Below are 20,256 nucleotides of genomic sequence, written 5' to 3'. Positions count from 1 at the left end.
GGGACTTGGAGTCAGTCTGAAGAATAAAATTCCTTTCTTTTTCCACATATCTGTCAAAAGAAACAAGTGTTCTAAAACTCTATACCCATCCTTTCCAACCTAAGGCATTTACTAGAACCCCATTCAGATATTTTATGTAGATTTGTGATCTTACTGTCTCTAAACAACATCTAATGTTCTACCGTCACTCTATTTTTCTATTTTGAAAGAGAAATTAAAGAGCTGCTGTTCTTAGAGTCCATGCTTAAGAAAAAAAGTTAATAAATAAGTGCAAAGAGAACAGCACTTCTGCTTTCAGCTGTGAGTCTCCCTATGGGGAGGCCTCCTTTAAGCTTTGCTCCAGTGCTCGCTTCGGCAGCACACATACTAAGCTTTGCTCCAACTGAATGGGACAAGAGCCTTAGGACTCCCATGTCTTCACTCTCCTGGAGTTTCTCTGGCAAAGGCCGTCAATGATCCCTGCTCCTCCTAAAGAATCAGCAGTCGTATTCAAACCAGCAAAAGTAAAAAATTTTGAATATATGCCCTGTCATGATACAGATACAGTTGACCTACTAAGTACAACCAATTTCCTTTTTCAATAAAAAATGATCATCAGAAATAAGAAGAAAGTAAGGAGGAACCGCTCTCACGGGAATGCATTTGACCCAGTCATCAGCACAGTATCAGGAGGATCAGGGTCTTTCCAGAGGCTGACGTGACCTCCTGACTAAGATCAGCAGTTTGCTCTGGAGTGTCCTACCACTTTCCCAGTGGTAGGTGTCACACCCCACTACAGTGAAAGGGCAGAGCAGCCCCCCCCCCCCCCAAAGAAGCAGTCGGAGAAAAAGGAACTAAATATTATACAATTACGTTTACATTTTATATGGATTTATGTTAACGAAAGGAAGCTAAAACCCCCATATTAGTTGTGTAAATGCACTTACCTCCACATACTTCCACGGTGTACTGTATGTATATTCACCCAGAGAAGTTCCAAACCAAAAGTTCAACACATTTTATAAGTGCAAAAGTATGTGGCTTGAAAGCCAAGACAATGGAACCAAAGCCCATCAGCTCCTTCTACTCACCGTGGTGGTGGTGGTGACCTCCTCCGTTACAACCTTCAGGGTGTCGACCACGGAGATGTAGCCCAGGCGCTTAGCAATCGCCAAGGCGGTGTTGCCATTCTGAAGAGAGTGAAAGAAAGAGTGAGAACTGAGAGGGAGGACCGTGCTGTGAGCCAATGAGCTCACCGGCTGCTCCCCATGAGCCAGCATTTCCTTCCAAAACAAGGCACAGCTTAGGAAAATCACTAGTTTTTACCATTACAGCTGAATCTCTTTGTAACTTCTTTAGACTATAGCCCGGGTCACCATGGTAACAACAAGCTGCATCTGCCTGCTCTTCTAATAAGAAGCACTTGACGCTTTAACCCTGAGGTTGTCAAACATCTCTACAAATATTCCACTGTGTTTAGGAAAGTACCTCTTGAACGGAGGATGCAGCCTCCAAAAATTACCAGGCAGTACCGAGGACTGCTACTCCTCGTCAGAGGTCAGGCCGTCTGCTGCAGGTAAGATGTTACCACGGGGAACTCAGTCACAGATTTAGCAGCAGCTGTGCAGAAGCTCACAGTGCAGCAAAATAACACAAGCAAGGAACTCCGGCTCCAGCGCCGGCCACTGGGGATCCCGGTTTGTTTAATTGCACCGCTCGGTTTACATTTCAGTGGCTCCACGTCCCGAGGAGCTTTGTCTAAGCCGGCAGCCTCGCCAGCCGGGCTCCCTTAAGAAGGCCGGGCGGGCGGGGTGGCGTCGCGCTCACATCCGAGCACCAGCTGGAAGCAGAGCACGTTCCAGCAGCCTAAGCGCAGCGCCCGCTCCCCCGAGAGAGACGGCCGCGGCAGGCCGGCTGCTCTCCCTTCCCGGGAAGCGCTGCCGGGGGGGTCACGCTGATCTCGGGAAAGGCTTCCCAGAAACCCCGGGCCTGCCGGAGCGCTGGCGGCTTTTCGAAGGGGGACTGCGTCGGAACCGGCTCAGACGAGCGGCCGCCGGGGCGCGCGGGCAGGGGGAGCGGCGGCGGCCGCGTGCTGCGGGGCGGGGCGCCTGGCTTACCGCGGTGGTGGCGTTGGGCTTGGCCCCGTGCTGCAGCAGGACGTTGATGATGTGCGTGTGGCCCTGCTGGGCGGCCTGGTGCAAAGGCGTGTAGCCGTTCTGTGGGTGACGGTGGCCACGGACCCAGCAGGATTGGCAGCAGGAGAAGGAAAACTAGGTCAGCCTTCACGTTGAGTTTCTTAGCATTACTTACAACGAAAGCATCGAGGATGCGCATTTGGAGCTCAGTTTCCCCACCAACCCCATTTCTCAGCAGCAAACCCTCCCTCCCACCTTATGGTCCGCTAAACAAAGCGAAAAGACTAGCTGATGAAATAGGAAGACTAACAAACTCCAATTTACAGCTCTTATTATAGTTTAATTAGCATTAAAAACGGGTATGCTGAGAGATTTATAATGACAAAAGAGCGTTACCATTTCTTCCCTGGGGAAAAAGAAAGTAACATGTTTCTAACTGAAAGCTGCAGACGGTAATACAAACCACACTGCCTGTCATGACTTTTCGAATAATCTTTGCGCCAGCTTTAGGGATTCTAAATCAATGGAGGTAAATCTGAATCGGCTTTGGTCAAAGAAGGGCACGCTCAGAGAACGGAAGATTTCATTGGATGCTGAGTGGGCCACAAAATGAAGTTCTCTTTAACATTCTGGTCTAAACTGGAAGTTTCGATGAAAGCTCTGCAATCCATGATTTGTGAGGAATTGCTACTGAGGTTAGTGCGCAGCCAATCTTGCTCAGAACTCTGGTGGTTGGAGGGTACGGCGCAGGTTGGCTGCGTATTCACGTTAATTACACATGGCACTGGAATCCTTGGAGGCGAACAAAACATTAATATCATTCATTGAACATTTATTTTGTGTCAGATGCCAGGCCTTGTAGTTGTCTTTTAATCTTTATTGTCATCCTAAAAATGAGGGTGCTTGGTACAAAGGAGGTGTCTCAAAAATCATGAGTGACTGAGTGAATGAATAAATGACTGAATAAATGTTTTCTTCCCATTTCAGAGATGATGAAATGGAAAATAACAGTTAAGTAATTTCTTTGCAATCATTCTAGGTTCAGAACCTGTGTGGATCATGATAGCCAATGGGTATCCGACAACTTTTTTTTATTATCTACCTGCCTCACCCTGATAAAATTTTATCCGTTGTTTGGGTTCTGAGTTCTGAGTAGCCTGTTCACACCATAAACTTGTAGGAGTCTATGTCCTTTTTATCTCGTGTCACTGCTGCCTCATGCATGACCAACATGCATTTTTGCCACTCCTGTCTACATAAAGTGTCTGTCTGTATACAAGAGGTGCCACATGGTTCCTTCTATGCTTTTGCTGTGGCCTTTCCATCCACGGGGATGTCCCTGTATTTGTGAGAGTCTATCAGTCTGCGTGTCCTTCAGTCTGGAACATCATCAGCTCTGCCATGTTTCTATATATCCCTCCAATGGCATCACCCCAGGAAACCTGGAAATAGAAGCCCATGACAGGGTCTCTGAGAAACTTATTGCTATTGCAGGGACTCTGCTCTCAAATGAGGTGATTCATGGACATTTGAGAAGCATAAAGTAAGTGGTATTTTTTTTCCCTGAAAATTCTTCTTCTTCATCGTGTTTACAAATATTCTACCAACCAAACTTGTTCACCTCTTCAGTATCAACCAACTTAATTCATTTAGCAAGCATTTACTAACCACATGCTATGTGCTAAATAGGAGACACTGTGCTTACATAAATTAATAATGCCAGAGTAGCATTCTTGCCCCCAAGAGCTCACAATTTACTGAGTCCTCAAGGCACACAGTGTCCAGGAAGGTGTCTCCCGGGCCTGATTTAACCTTTACCTGAAACCTCTGGTGCATGAGCATATTTGCTAGGGAAGTCTGGAGCAACTTAAAAACTTTTATGGGAACATTCGGTTGCAGCTTATCCACGGTCTTAGGCCCATTCTCCTAGGAGCTCTAGACCCAGTTCTACCAACTTCTAGCGTATTCCTAAATCCCTCTAACCCTCCATTTCCTCGTTTACAAACTGGGAATAGCCAAGATTTCAAGTCTGGTGAAGGATTATATATGTTGCCCATGAAACTTAAATTTATCTAAAGTTCTATGGAAATGCTGACAAACATTTCACTTTTTTTCTTTCTCATTGAAGAGCTCTATGATCTTTGCTGTATATTTTATAAAGAAAATTTTTTTACATGCTGACGTTCTAAACGCTTTTTGCAAATTAATCATTTAATTAACCAAATCTAGTTTTCCTCAAGCTGATGTATAGGATTTCATTTTAATTTTAAACAACTAATAGTCTCATAAAAAAGTTCACTTTTCCAGATTTTTATACCAGATCATGAATTTTTGAGGACTAAAGGCAATACATGTTTACATTTTCATAGCAACAAAACAAATTTTTAGTAACCATAGTTACACGAGATGTGAGGCAGAAAACAATTCCTTTTCCAAAATTGCCATTCTGTGTGAAAAAAATTCTGAAGTGTTTATTAAAAGAACATCTTTCGATTTATGTATCTATCCACTCCCCTGAAGACATATTAAAAGGTATATTTACTTCTAAAAGCAAGTAAAATCTACAGAGTTCACTTTAAAAAAAAAAAAAAAAAAACCCTGAAAAATTAAAATGAGATTTTTCTCTTAACCAAATGTCTATGTGAATGCATACCAAACCCCAGGTAGGTAAACGATGTTATCTAGACAATATGTATGGCTTGTAAATATTATTTCAACAAACACACACTTAACAAAAAAATACGGTAACTGTTTTCAAGTTCCTCCAAAGTCTCATTGCATAGCTGCATTTATTCCTTTCAGGAGAAGACCTAGATTCCAATAGGAATCTTTCCTGTATGATTATGTGTGATCTGACTCAGCAGAAAATGGTGTTGGGTGCTGATGCCTGGGAATTCCTATTAGAGCTTTTAAATAAGCCTAAAGTACAATTTCATGAGAACTCAAGAACTGCTCAGAACCTAGGCAGCTGCTATTCATGCTAGAGTCAGATGAAGTGTGGAATCTTGAATGTCAATAGTATTGTTTATAATTTTAAAAGTAACTATTTTTAATTCATCTGTAAGTATGGTGATGTACAGACACGATTTTGTTTCTGCTTCTAAGAGAATATAAAAAGACTGACTTCCATATCTTCTTATGTTTCTAATTATTAGCATTTTGAATGATGACTTCGAAAACTCACACTAATTTAGTTGAGCCCACTCACACATTGCATTAAGAATTTCTGATACATAAACTTAAAAAAATAAACATGTAATTACATATTTCTTTGGACCAAGGAAGTTGGAGCTGCAAGTTATATTATACATAGTAGCGGAAGTTGTATTATTCATTTCTCTTTCCCTTGAAACAATCTGAGTGTACTGAAGTGTGGTGTTATGTTCCAGCCTTGCTTTGCTGAATAGGACCCTTCAGTTACCGCTGGGTAAAAACATTTGGGATCAAGTCAGTTCTGCGTTGTCCTTGACAACTTCCAACCCAGACCTTACACATCATTGCCTCACTAAGCATTACTATGTGATATTCCAAATGTAACAGAGTTGGTGGGAATGGTGGGGATGTAAACTGGTGCAGCCACTATGGAAAACAGAATGGAGATTCCTCAAAAAATTAAAAATAAAAATATGGTCCAGCAATCCCACTTCTGGGTATTTATCAAGAAAACAAAAACACTAACTCAAGAAGATATATGCACTCCCATGTTCCTTGCAGCATTATTTATAATAGCTAAGATATGCAGCAACCTAAGTACCCATCAATGGATGAATGAATAAATAAAATTGCGGACACACACACACACACACACACACACTCTAATATTATTCAGCCATAAAAAGAAATGAAATCTTGCCATTTGGGACAACATGCATGGACCTGGAGGGCATCATGCTAAGTGAGATAAGTTAGAGAAAGACAAATACTGTATGATCTCACTTATGTGTGGACTCTAAACAAAACAAAACAAAATCTGAACTCATAGGTACAGAGAACAGATTGATGGTTGCTAGAGGCAGGGGGTGGGGAGTTGGGAGAAATAAGTGAAAGGTATCACAGGTTAAAAAACATTTTTTAAGTGAAAGAAAATGGATTTAAATGTTACATTATATTGGATGTCCTATTCTCAGCTATCTCCTCTATATTTAGACGGAGGGATCCTTCCCTCAGGAGGTCAAGAGGAGGTGATTAGAACATACCACATCTTTTATAATGCATCACCAGTAAAAACACAAAGAGATTTAAAACTATGTACTAAGAACAAAAATGTTTTACATGTGCATTTAAAAAGGAAGCACTATTGTTATTCATAGGACCGTAATCAAAATGTTCAGGTAGTGTGAGAAAGCATTATAAAGGTTGTAGTCTAAGGATAGATGAGATTTAAATAAGTAAAAGAGCATCTTAGGAGGGTAAAATAGGAAAATATTTAGTTGGAAGAAAGTGAAGCACGAATAGACTAGTTCAGTTGTAGGGAAGTTATGAAGTGGTCATCTGGCAACCTACATTACATCAGGTCACATTATAGAGGCTCAAAATCCTGGAAAAGGATGACTAGATCAGAGAACTCCTCAGGAGAAGGAAGCAACAGGATTTGATAGCAGGTAGGAGAGTGAATGACGACAGATAAGATTTTAGGTCTAATGAATTGCCGTTAATGACCTGTAGTGATGTGGAAGTTAGAGCAGTGTATACAGTTAACAGTTAAGACCTTTGGCCCTGAGCCAGATTGTCTGGGTTGGAATTCCAATTCTTCCAACTAATACTTTGTGACCTTAGATAAGTTATTTAAATTCACTATGTAAAATAGAGATGGTAATAGCACCTGACTATGAGGTGCTATTTAAGGATTAAATGATTTAATATATATAAAGTCATATATAATGTATATGTGACTCCTACCACGCACTTAATGAATATTAGTTTTAAAATTTAAAAAATGAGAGGCGCCTGGATGGCTCAGTCAGTTGGGCGCCAGACTCTTGATTTCGGCTCCGGTCATGATCTCAGGGTCCTGGGATCGAGCCCCACATTGGGCTCCACACTCATCAGGGTGTCTGCTTGAGATTCTCTCTCTCCTTTTGCCCCTCCGCCACTCACATGCTCACTCACACATGCTCTCTCTCAAATAAATAAAATCTTAAAAATGAAAGGCACAGAGTCTCAGCTGCCTGTCTATATTTCCTCATGCGGAAGGAGGGGGTTTCAGGAAGGGGGACCAAGGCCTTGAAACAACATAAAGAATTGGCCAGAACATCAAAGTGTTCTATCTAGCAGGCTTCTTTTTTTCTGTAGTAAATTGTTAACTGGATAAGAGCTACTTAAGCTCTATAATAAAAGTAGTTCTGAAGCTAACCTACATTGCTGACAGAGGCTCTGAGAATGAAAAGTCTCAAACACCTGCACAAAACTATACTGCTCATTCAAAGTCACTTTAGAAGAACTAAGAAGGAAAAAAATACATTTGTAGCTATGGTGAGCTAGTGAAGTATTCATATGGCTGAACCTCTTTGCTTACAGAAAATGAAAATGAGTACAAGGATTTTATTTACCTTGGTTTTTGCGTTGACGTTTGCACCCTGCTTCAGAAGAAAGTTGACCATTTTCACATTTCCATAGTGACAGGCCACAATTAAAGGGGTGTAACCAAGCTATGACAAATACATAAATATATAAATAAATAAATGCATACATACTCTAGCAGTTAATACTCAAAGGGAGAGGGATTAGGTAGAATCTCAGTAATGGTAGGAAGGGTAAAGATTCTATTCCACTGTATAAATATTACTGAGCAGATTATTTACACTTCCTGTGGATACAAATATGGACAGATCCCTGAGCACAAGGAACTTAACACCAGCAAAGGAAATCAGACATGTGTATGACTTCATCTGACAAAGAGCTAAAAGAGAGACACAAATAACTGGATCTGAAAATAGAGAAGAAAAACTGAGTCTGATGGGAGGATCTGGAGGAGATGCATGAAAATGTAGCTTTGGTGGGCTTGAAAATTTTTATGGCATAGAGAAGGAAAAGCCATTTTCAAGACCAAGGGTTGGAGGCAAGCAAATACAGGAAGAAAAGAGCAAGTCATCGGGACTGGCAGAGCAATAAGGGAGAGAGGTTGACTTAGCCAGCAAAATTAGAATCCTTTTATAAAGGGTCCTGATATCATGATCTCCATTTGGACTTGATTCTGGCAAAAATGGAGAACCATTACAGATTTGTGAGTAAAAGAGAATCATAATTAATTCAGAATGGACTTTTGAGGAAGGGTGCTTGGACTGGGGGTGACCTGAATGGGGGCTACTGGGAGTCATCCAAATCAGAACCTGTCACAATATTGAAAGTGATTCACTTTACCTTCGTGTGAGCATCCTGGTCAGCCCCGTGCTTAGTAAGAATGTCAGCAACATTCACTTTATCTTCCTGGGCTGCGAGGTGTAAAGACGTGAGTCCACTCTATAGAGAGAATGGAAGCAAATGGGTACATTTGAGGAAGAAAATATGTTTCATCATCTATAATAGCATGTCTTGAAAAAATCCTGGAAAATTCATAGCCTCTCCCTAGCACCTGCAACTTTTGATCTCTAAAACAAACACTCCAAGTTAATATGCCTTTCTAAGACATATTCTCTAAGTTAATCAACAAATTACATTTTCTTTATTTGGGTACTTCTATTATGATGTGAGAACTTTAAAATAACTCAGCTAATAAGCTTCCAAACAACACTCATTTCAAATCCATCTGTGCCTCCTGCTGAATCTATTTATTCCCTTAAATAATCAACCAACTACTACTTCTACTTTTTAACCATAGCAATAATCTATATTTTCATCAATAAAATATTATATCAAGGTAAAAAATGTACAGAGTTATAGGAAACGAGTTCAGAACAGTTTTCTCCAGCACTCAAGGATAGTATACTATTTTGGGGGTTCCTCTAACTGCTAAATAAAAGTAACCCCATCATTTATATATAGCACCATAGACTGGCCAGTTTTATATAAAATGTTTGGCATTTATACATCAAGTAAATATTCTGATTAATTGTATATACAATTCAAATACAGTTAAGAACTAATACAAGATGGAAGCATGGAGAAAGGAGAGGGAAAGGGTGCTTTCCTCAGTCAATGCCACAATCCAGCAGCCTCACTATGTGTGCAAGTAGTCTCCAGCACACAAAACTGAAATGAAAAGAGTATCTTTAAAACGTAAATCATTTGTGTATTTAACAGGTGTTTTCTGAGAATCTTTCATATGCCAGGAGGTATTCTAGGTATTTGAATATATCAGTGAACAAACATTTCTGCCCTATATTCTAGCTAACAGTATACTCATACCCTATGTTTCTCTCCCCCCTGCAACTGCTCAAATACCTAGTATATTCATCCCTCCCTGTATGTCCTGCAGCTATACATTGAGTTAGCGAACTTAAGCTCCGACCGAGTTGGCAACTCCCCCTACCCCCACTCTCCCAATTCATGTCCAGGGAGATTCTACCAGCCCCCCTGACTGTGGCTTTGCAGATCTGCCTTTCCACAGTCAGCCAGGTTCTTCAAAATTCATGATCTCTAGCCAGGGTGTACTCCTAGAAATGGATAAGTCCTCTGATCTTTAAAAAACATAAGTGATATGTACAGAGGGAAAAACATTCTCCAACTAGAGAGAAGGTTTTTTTTTTTTTTGAGGGCTTGGGGCTTTTTAATCCTTACAGTTCTGGCTGAGCTCAGCTTTGAGTTTCATAAACCATCAGGATGAGATCAAAGATATACCCTTTTGCATTAAAATGTCCTCCCTTATAAATACTATCTAGTTCTAAAGTATAAACAATATGAATATTGGAACAGAAGATTCTTCCTCATTCTGATTTTCTTCATATGAAAATAGCAAACAAAAATATTTCTCTTTATGGAGACAACTGGTCTTTTAAAAATGTTATTGAAGTGACTATTAAAGGAAATGATCATCATATATCGAGAAGACATTTTTAATGGCATGTCAAATATATGTGCTGTTTTCTACACTATTTGCAGAATGGATTTTCTACAGTATAAGATTACAAACTAACAGCCAGTATGAAAATCCTCTACAATTTATTATGATAAATTTGTATACCTAAATCAAATTATGAAAACTCTTCTAATAAATCAAGAAAATAGAAGATGTTGAAGGAATTCGTGCCAAAAAAAGGAATTTATTTTCTAAGATGCACTAGAGGACTCTACAACTGGTTCTTTTTTTTTCCTTTTTTTTTTTTTTTTAGATTTTATTTATTTATTTGAGAGAGAGAGAAAGCATGAGGTGGGGAGGGTCAGAGAGAGAAGCAGACTCCTCGCTGAGCAAGGAGCCCGATACGGGACTCGATCCCAGGACTCCAGGATCATGACCCGAGCCAAAGGCAGCCGCTCAACCAACTGAGCCACCCAGGCGCCCTCTACAACTGGTTCTTATTATTACATGGTGATTTACTCTAGTGACAAATACATCATACCTCTTTTTAGGATAGCACCCAAATCTAATATTGAAATCATTGTTATAAAGATAACATAATTACTTTGTGGTCCAAAATTGAATATATTTCTTCACTGTGGAGTATGCAAGTCAAAAATATTCATTAAATATTTGCTGATTGACTGCTAAAACCCTCTCAAAGGAAGTAATATGTTTAGAAGAATACCATTAGGGAGGGACATAGTTAACTGATTCCAGATATGAATATAAATTAAAAACAGCACTATCAGAAGCATCACATGACCAGTTTCATGAAATGTCTAGAATTTCATTCTACTCAAAATTTTCCTTGCTTATGGATTTCTCGTGTTTATTTTCAAATGAAGATTTGTTTTTAACGGACAATAAACACTATCTGCCCCCTTCATATACAACTGGTCTTAGTGAGAATATCCCCAGTAGGGGAAATGATCACCTGGATGGCATGATGTCAATGGCCACAAGGAAATCCATGCCCCAGACTTTAATGACAGCTGAGGCATTGAATTTCACCATAAGGCTTTAGCATGTTCATTTCTGTTAAAATGCAAATATCTTTTGGAGGAATAACTCTATCAGTAACTCTCACTATACTTTAAAAAAAGATCCATGAGGACTTCTGATAAAGAACAAAGAAGCGTATAAGGGCAAGGGATTTACTGGAATACTTCTGAGTGATAAAGACACAGAATAGGACTCTAGAGGCATTCAGGCAACTTGTCTTTTTCAAAACTATTTCTAAAGGAAATAATGCTACATAACCTATTGATAAACATTATTTTTTTTTAAGATTTTATTTATTTGACAGAGAGAGACACAGTGAGAGAGGGAACACAAACAGAGGGAGTGGGAGAGGGAGAAGCAGGCTCTCCGTGGAGCAGGGAGCCTGATGTGGGGCTCAATCCCAGGACCCTGGGATCATGACCTGAGCTGAAGGCAGACGCTTAATGACTGAGCCACCCAGGCACCCCTGATAAACATTATTAAGACCAATTCACATATGAGTTTCCAAAAGCACTAATTAGCTCAACAGTGAGATGTAGAAAACACAGTACTTGTGTATTTGTGAAAAATCCTAAGAAACTTAATTTTCACTAAACCTATACTTTGTGTTACAAAAAGCATTAAGAGTTGTAAGTGATGAGCTAACTTGTAAATATAGGCTTCAATTTTTAGTTTCTCAGAAGCTGACTCCAGTGGAGTACATAAAGTATAAAATAGATATACATTAAATAGGTAGGTAGGTAGGTAGAGTTGCAGATATATATGTAGAGAAAGAGGGAAATGTATAGACAGACATGTAATTGTAAAAATCCAAGTATTTCCATATTTGAATAATGTCTTTTCCCCCTATATTCCTCACTCTTACTCTATTATAGTTAATATGCTTGCCTACAAAGGCTGAAATGACTGAGGTTCTTTATTAAAAACACTGATTCTCTGGCCGCCACCACCAGAACCACCCAAACTAAGCTAAAGTTGGCTCAGAAATCTATATTTTACTGAGTTCCCTGCATGCGTCCCTCCCCCAGCCCCCAGGTGCCTCTTATGCTCAGCCGGGCTGGAGAATGGCTTGGGTAGTGGCCATGGACCAAGAGCTTAGAATCAGTTGTTTGGGCAAGAGCCCAAATGAACTGTCACCTCTCTCTCTCTCTCTCTCTCTCACTCTCCCTCTTTCTGTCTGAAATTTGGAATTAAGACCAGCAGGTACTATGGCAATCTGGACGGACTGCTTTAACTGCCGTGATGTTAACTCTTGGGAGCTATAGGGTCACCACTTTGGTCACATACACAACGAAACAGAGAAAGTAGATCTGTAGAGAGAGGTAAATGAAACTGACTTGCAGGGAAAAGTCAAGATTCAAAAATGCAGCCATACAGGCAGAGAGTCGGCCTCTTGCTTCCTTGTGGTTTTTTCCTCATAAGGCTCCGACTGTTACTGTCCTTGAATTCTAGAAGTAATCTCTGTTTCCTTTTAACACATCCCCTCCTTCTGTTCCAAGTTATCTTTGATCGGTTTCTGTCTACATTCATCTGAGAGACTCCTGGCTAAAACAAGAGGCAAAAACAATACCTTGGTTGACATGTGGATATTGGCTCCCTTATCCAGAAGCAAGGTGACCATATCTGTGTGCCCCTCCTGTGAAGCCAGGTGGAGTGGGGTTACTCCTTGTTTTGTTACAATGTTAGTCTCTGCTCCATAGTTCAGGAGCGTGGAAGCTATCTGCATTTGATTCTTCTTGGCAGCAATATGTAAAGGAGTATAGCCATTCTAGAAAAAAAAAAATAAAGCAAATATATCTTGTAAGCTTAGCACTTGCCCTAATATATATCTCCAAAGGAAATAAGAATCTCTAATCAACAGAAAAGTTATAAAGTGAGTTTATAGTAAATCCAAATTCTTACCCATTGCAAGTTCCCATCTAACAACACCCAAATCTTTACAACCAATATCACAAGGCACCCATTCTATTTTAAGACAGGTATAGACACAAAAGCCCCAAAGCTTAACAACTTCTTCTTACAATATTGGTTCTTTCCTGCAGAGCAACATAAAATAAGCCAGGTTCCTCTCCTACATGACTGTCCTTCAAATACCTGGAGATGGTTTTCATATCTCCCTTTAGGCTTCTTTTCCAGGTTAAACTTCCCCAGTCCTTTAACTATTCTTGATAAAAGCCCCATTGCTAGACCTCTCCATTAAGGATGACCTGTTCTAGACTGATTCTAGTTTGTCAATAGTGCTCTCGAATTGTGCAACCTGGAACTGAATGCTATACTTCAGACACAGTTTTAGTAGTACAGAATAAAATGGAATTCTTTCTTTGATCTTGTTATAACACTCCTGCTATTATGCTTCTGGGTGGATTGTACTTTTTATTCATTCGATAGCTATTTAGTAAGTTGCGAGCATGTGCCAGGCTGTGTGCTAGGTATAGGGATACAGAGGTGGACAAGACACAATCCCTGTCTTTAAGGGGTTGCATTCTAGTGGAAAATATATTAAGCAACAAAATTGGCTTATATCAATCCTGTGTCCTATTAAAATCCTAGATTTTCCACTTGTCTCTACAACCTGTGCGCTCAAAAGGAGAAATATGAGGATACTAGTTTTATGTGGCAGTTTGTAGAGAGGACCAGAGGAATTCATACTTGGCTTACAAGAGCCAAACGTTAATCCCTATACTTAGTTAAAAGAAAAAACAAGCAAACAGACCTCTAGAACAAATGTTAGTATGGAACCTATATTGTTTCCTTTCCTTTCCTTTTTCAAGTCTGGTAGAATTTTCCATGAAAAACGTGTAATAGAAATTAAAAAGAGTGGCCTTGCCATGAACTGTGATATAATGAAGGTAAAGACAGCATAACGATCAATTGCTTCTTGTGAATCTATCATAAGATAATTTTAGGTTATGTTATTTCCTGAAGTCTAACTGCAAAGGGTACCAAAAATTAAAAGGAGTTTTGAGAACTTAAATATCTTTACATACCATCATCAAATCTTGATCCTCAATGATCTGATCTATCTACTCTGCCCCATTTCTCCAAGCAAAAATAAGCATCTTTCAGTTCAGATAAATGATATTTCTCTTTAAGCTGCTGAGGAAATTTGGCAGCTCTCCTTAGAAGCCTGTTCATGGTCTGATCATTGGTCCCAGATGCTCCAGGTGTTCTAGAACACTGCACTTGGACCATGGGCTCTATTAAATTAAAGGATACATAAATTTTTGTGGACCCTGTAAGTTTAGCATCTTTTTTTTTTTTTTTTGCTATAGTGTGTTTTCTTCAGTCCAAATGTCCCCCATTCCTGCACGTGGGCTCTACCAAAGTTAGGTGAATTATCAGAGTAAATCTACCAAGGTTAGGAAGTCAGAGACTTACATGGAGGAGGACAGGAGGTTTTATCAAAACAACATAAGAGATCATTAAAAAGAGTGTCAATTTTGGCAATATAAGAGATCTGACTGTCCAGCAGATACTTGATCTACAAGATCTAAATAGTCCTCCTACTCCGCATAGAGTGAAATTTTTTGGAACCAAATAACCACACACAGAAAAAAAATCCAGTGAAAACTAAGAAAAGCTTCTGGGCTCTGGTAGAAAGAAGCAAACAGGTTCTAGAGTCCAAGGGATTATGTCTCTGGCTAGGGCAAGTGGTTGCAGTGAATACAGAGTCAAAAGTGGAGATGGGGCGGGGGGGGTGCCTGCGTGGCTCAGTTGTTTAAGCATCTGCCTTCGGCTCCAGTCATGATCCCGGGGTCCTGGGATCTAGCCCCCACATCGGGCTCCCTGCTCAGTGGGAGTCTGCTTCTCCCTCTCCCTCTGCCCCTGCCCCCTGCTTGTATTCTCTCTCTCTCTCAAATAAATAAATAAAATCTTAAAAAAAAAAAAGTGGAAATGGGGCTGGGGGTACAACCAACTGGAAGCCTCTTGGAGTGGCCCCAGAACTGAAGGACTCATGCTCATCAACAGGCTGGGGCAGATGAGTGGAAGATACTAGAGGAGCCTCCTGAACACCACCCTACTATGATTCTGGAGTAGAGGTTGCTCTACCTGGTCTTATGGACTCTGTGTGTACCTAAGAGTAAGGACCATACACTGTACAGGCTAGAGATCAGGGCTATATTTGTCTTTTTGGGAAAACCATACAGATTATTTTATAATTTAGGTCCTCTCTCCCAAGTAGATTGAAAGTACCTTGTGGGAGGAGAACAAAGTTTTACTACACTTCTTTCTTTATACATAGTAAGAGTTCAAATAAAGTGTTGTTGGGTATTGATGAAATCTTTCATATCTATATTGAGGATGGCCAGCTTGGAGAGTTAATGAAAAAAGTACTGGCATGTTAAAGGAGTAGGTATTTTTATTCCATTGAAATAGTTGCTTAGTCTTCATTCTTTCATTTAAATGTATTGAGAATCCACATAATACTATATGAGATAATTTAGGGATATGTAGATGAATATGACATGATTACTGTCCTCAAGTAGTTTATCATCTAGGATGAAGAAAGACATCAAATAAATGCAGAATTGATGAGACTACTGAGAGAAGGGTATAAAGGAATAAGAATGATATGCATAATTATAAATATTTGCCCTCCTCTTTTTTTTTTTTAAAGATTTTATTTATTTATTTGACAGGGAGAGAAACAGTGAGAGAGGGAACACAAGCAGGGGGAGTGGGAGAGGGAGAAGCAGGCTTCCCGCAGAGCGGGGAGCCCGATGTGGAGCAGGGAGCCCGATGTGGAGCGGGGAGCCCGATGCGGGGCTCGATCCCAGGACCTGGGATCATGACGTGAGCCAAAGGCAGACGCTTAACGACTGAGCCACCTAGGTGCCCCTGCCCTCCTCTTTTGATAGTTAAAATATTTTATTATTAGTGTATATTGGTACCAATAAAATATGCATGTATATGTATATATGTAGATGTATATGTAGGTATGTTATAAAGTTATGTATATTTATATTATATCATATATAATATATACAAAATATATGGTATTATACAGAGTATACTTTTTATATAGAATATCCCATTTTATTATATGTGTATATGTATAATTTAAATAGCCTGGTAATGGGTATTAAAGAGGGCACGTTCTGCATGGAGCACTGGGTGTTATATGCAAATAATGAATCATGGAACACTACATCAAAAACTAATGATGTCGGGACACCTGGGTGGCTCAGTCAGTTAAGCGGCTGCCTTCGGCCCGGGTCATGATCCCAGGGTCCTGGGATTGAGTCCCACATCGGGCTCCTTGCTCAGCGGGGAGCCTGCTTCTCCCTCTGTCTCCCTCTGCTTGTGCTCTCTCTGTCAAATAAATAAAATCTTAAAAAAAAAACACAAAAAACTAATGATGTAATGTATGGTGATTAACATAACATAATAAAAAATAAATAAATAGACACATGAGTACACATATACATATTTATATAATAGAAGTAGAATAATTCTCTCTCCACTACTTTGGGACATAGTGGACCTAATGGTTAAGAGTGCTGGTTCTAGGAGCACCTTGCTGGCTCAGTCAAAAGAACAGGTAACTTTTGATCTCAGGGTTGTGAGTTCGAACCCCACATTGGGTGTAAAGATTACTAAAAAAAAAAAAAAAACAACTAAAAAAAAAGAGTGCTGGTTCTAAAGTCAAATTGCTTGAGGTCAAATCTCAGCCCTATCACTTATCAGTCAAGTGACTTTGGACAAACAAATTAATCTATTCAAATCTCACTTTTTTATCTGTAAAATAGAAATTATTATGACACCAATCTCATAGCATTATCATGAGATTAAATGAGATAGTGCATGCAAAGTGGTAGGTACAGTATTCGGTAAATAAATGGGAGTTGTGCTGTTTTATTATGTCATCTAACATAGCATGAATATCTTCCTAACACAATAAATACTTTTTAAATAAATCCTGATAAAATATATGCTTGAATTAATGAAAGATATAGTGATTATTTCATGTATTATGTGAGATTCATGCATATTTTTGGCATAATAAAGGGGCAACTCAAATAGTGAGAAATGCCCTGTCCGTTGGTACAAGTCTCAGTTGGCACTGTCTCAGAAATTGGTGGTATATATACATCAAAAAGGAATTCCTAGTCTCAGAACTTAAAAGAATGTGTATTAGAGTTAACATGGATGAAATACTTAAAGAAAAAAGAAACGAAGAGCCTTTCATATACCATAATGAAAAAATTGAGGCCTAAAGGAATAAGCAAAAAAAAAAAAAAAGGTTATGTTATGTCATAACATTCCGGTTATAGGGGAAAAGGAAAAACCTACTGCCTTTATTATGTTTCATTTCTCAAAATTCAAAACTTTAGTCTCTAAAACACTGCATGTTAGCAGTAAAAGTCACCTCTACTGTTTTGTAGGCATATCCCCTTAATCTATGCTGACTTTTAAAAAATCTTTTTTTTTTTAATTTTTTTTTTTTTTTAAGATTTTATTTATTTGCGAGAGAGAGAATGAGGACAGAGAGCATGAGAGGGAGGAGGGTCAGAGGGAGAAGCAGACTCCCTGCTGAGCAGGGAACCTGACGTGGGACTCGATCCCGGGACTCCGGGATCATGACCCAAGCAGAAGGCAGTCGCTTAACCAACTGAGCCACCCAGGCGCCCCGACTTTTAAAAAATCTTAAAAGGCTTTGTGGAAGTAACTGGTAGAAATAATAATAATAAAAAATAGTCAGTACCAAAAGCTACTATCACTAGGACTATTTGCAGTTATACCATACCATGTGTTTAAAGAACAATTCCCTAAAACAACATGGAAGGAGCTAGAGAGTATAATGCTAAGTGAAATCAGTCAGTCAGAGAAAGACAAATACCATAAGATTTCACTCATATGTGGAATTTAAGAAACAAAACAAACAAGCAAAGGATAAAAAGAGACAGAGCCAAACCAAGAAATAAACTCCTAACTCTAGAGAACAGACTGCTGGTAATGAAGGGGGGTGGGGAGGTACGATGGTTGAAACAGGTGGTGGGGATTAAGAAGGGCACTTGTCATGATGAGCACCAGGTGATGTATGGAAGTGTTCAATCATTCTATTGTACACCTGAAACTAATAAAAAACTGTAGGTTAACTACACTGGAATTAAAATTTAAAAAATGAAAGAACAATTCCCATGTGCAGTCTGATTATAGTTGCACCCTATCTCTGCCAACCCTCTTCTGTGGTCCTCACCTTGGCCGTGGCATGCGGGGAAGCGCCCTTCTCCAGTAACAGCAGTGCTACCTTCTGGTTGTCATAATGAGCAGCAACGTGGAGCGGGGTAAGGCCGTTCTGTAAAGGGTGTGTCTAAATTCAGCATTAATAAATTAGTGTGAGCTGCCCTGAAGCTACCCAAATGCATGGAAACTGGTATCGATTAAGTCCATGTTAATTAATTAATATGGTCAATAAAAAATCAAATCAATACCTAATGATTTTCATATTAGAAACTTGGCTAAAACTGAAAATGTCTGGTGGAGTGTAAGTTGGCACACGTTATCTGGATAGCCACCGTAAATAAAAGTCTGAAATGCTATGCAAGAATTACTACATTAGCATTGCAAGGATTCTTCTAAATTTAGTGCAGAGGACACACATTGAAGGCACAGCTCTAAATGCCTTCTAAATTAGTGTGGATGTGGACAGGTCACGCACGGGCAGATATCCCCCTCGTGTCTATCTGGCATAGTTTCATCAGTCGCCTTCATATTCCTTTCAGAAGACTGAGAAAAATATCTTGAAGTACAGATCTCCAAAGCTTCCAACCTGACTGAGTTACGTAACTGTCATGTGTTAGTAAAACTCTTTACCTTCCCGGCAGAATCTGCGGCAGCGCGGCGTTGTAAGAGGAGTTTTGCCACATCCAGACTTCCATACTTGGCTGCTACATGCAGGGGAGTAAAACCCTTCTGAAAATGTGAAGAAACAAAAGTAAAATGTCATCTTTATTTTTGTGACTCCTAACAAAATCTTTTTGTTTGTTTGTTAACATACTGAGCAAACAAACTATGTTGAGTCTCTATTTGGGAAAAATATTAGAAGCATTAAATCTGTTAGCCATAAACAAGGACTAGACTAAAGAAGGAAATTTAACATGCAAGAGTTTGGCTTGATCGATTGAACAAAACAGATTTTATTTTAAGGGCTTGCAAACTGAAATTTGACTTTATAGGTTTGAAATTTATAAAGGTCACTGGTGTCCCTAAAATGGCTCTCTTTAGTGATTGGGGGCAGGGGTGGAGACAGCTTGTCTTTTTCCTGCTTCTAAAATTAATAGGATTGAGACAATAGCTGCCTTCTCTCCAATCCTTCTTTTTCTATCCTTTTTATAATATCTGAATTCCAAATTTCTTCATTTAAATTTTAGGATATTTCAGCAGCCCTGGTAAAAAAATTGTTACTGTGATTCAGTTGATTTGCATTTTCTGAAGAAATAGCAAGATAAATGGTCGACAGAGAAGAAAAATGCTCACTACTAAAAAGTACCTCCTATCCTGTTATCTAGCCCCTTTCCCAGAAGACCCACACTGTATAAAAGACCAATTCCTTTTGTTAAATACACTCTACTTCCGGCATAAGTTTGAGCTGATTGTCAGACTTTTAAACACACCAGTGTAAAGCTTTTTTAAAAGAATGCTCTGTTACCCATGTTTATATGTGCAGATTCAATGTCTTGTGTGCCTAACTAATGTCATTCTCCGTCATTAGCTGTGTTACAAAAACAGCCAAGTCCCTGGACTCAGATCTCAAGGATGGCACGGTTCCTACACCATGATCTCAAATCCATCCTCTTGGCCAGACAGTCTAACCACATGCTCTTCTGGCACTAAAGTGAGAGTGGAAGAGTTCTAACGCTGACCGGGGCCTGTAAAACACACCAAGCAAATGTGCCTGGTGTAGGTGGTCTAAGGTACGGCTTATCCTTGGGACCACTGAAGCCCTCATCAAAATACAGAATTTCTCCCAAGAAACAATACTGCCCTTTCACAGTGTCACCACACGAATTATGTTTAATTAAAATGTTGTTTTTCTTTTCGCTTCTTTTTGAACATTTGGTACTAATCAGTCCTTGGAGGAGAGTGATTCTTTCACTTTCTCCAAATGTGGGACAAATATAGGAAGTATTTCCTCCTCTT

At 39.5% G+C, this 20,256-nt stretch overlaps 1 protein-coding gene across 28 annotated transcripts in view; it reads right to left on the bottom strand.

Moving 5' to 3' along the window:
* The window catches only part of ANK2 (ankyrin 2), a 224,613-nt gene that overhangs the window by 83,809 nt on the left and 120,548 nt on the right, over window positions 1-20,256 (bottom strand). For 22 of the 28 annotated variants that reach the window (XM_045880577.3, XM_045880578.3, XM_045880549.3 and 19 more), the window contains 7 exons: window positions 18,931-19,029; window positions 18,314-18,412; window positions 12,683-12,880; window positions 8,475-8,573; window positions 7,664-7,762; window positions 2,097-2,195; window positions 1,071-1,169 (listed from right to left, as the gene is read on the bottom strand). In XM_045880577.3, the coding sequence (XP_045736533.1) occupies window positions 1,071-1,169; window positions 2,097-2,195; window positions 7,664-7,762; window positions 8,475-8,573; window positions 12,683-12,880; window positions 18,314-18,412; window positions 18,931-19,029 (792 nt within the window). The remainder of the gene's footprint in view (window positions 1-1,070; window positions 1,170-2,096; window positions 2,196-7,663; window positions 7,763-8,474; window positions 8,574-12,682; window positions 12,881-18,313; window positions 18,413-18,930; window positions 19,030-20,256) is intronic. The other 6 variants (XM_045880554.3, XM_045880568.3, XM_045880572.3 and 3 more) reach the window with 1 other exon arrangement.

This window comes from Mirounga angustirostris, unplaced genomic scaffold (genome assembly GCF_029215605.1).
Source record: "Mirounga angustirostris isolate CCGP_5_RB_7025 unplaced genomic scaffold, mMirAng1.0.hap1 SCAF_2, whole genome shotgun sequence".
Classification (NCBI taxonomy): Eukaryota; Metazoa; Chordata; class Mammalia; order Carnivora; family Phocidae; genus Mirounga; species Mirounga angustirostris.
This window is presented reverse-complemented; position numbering and strand designations above follow the sequence as displayed.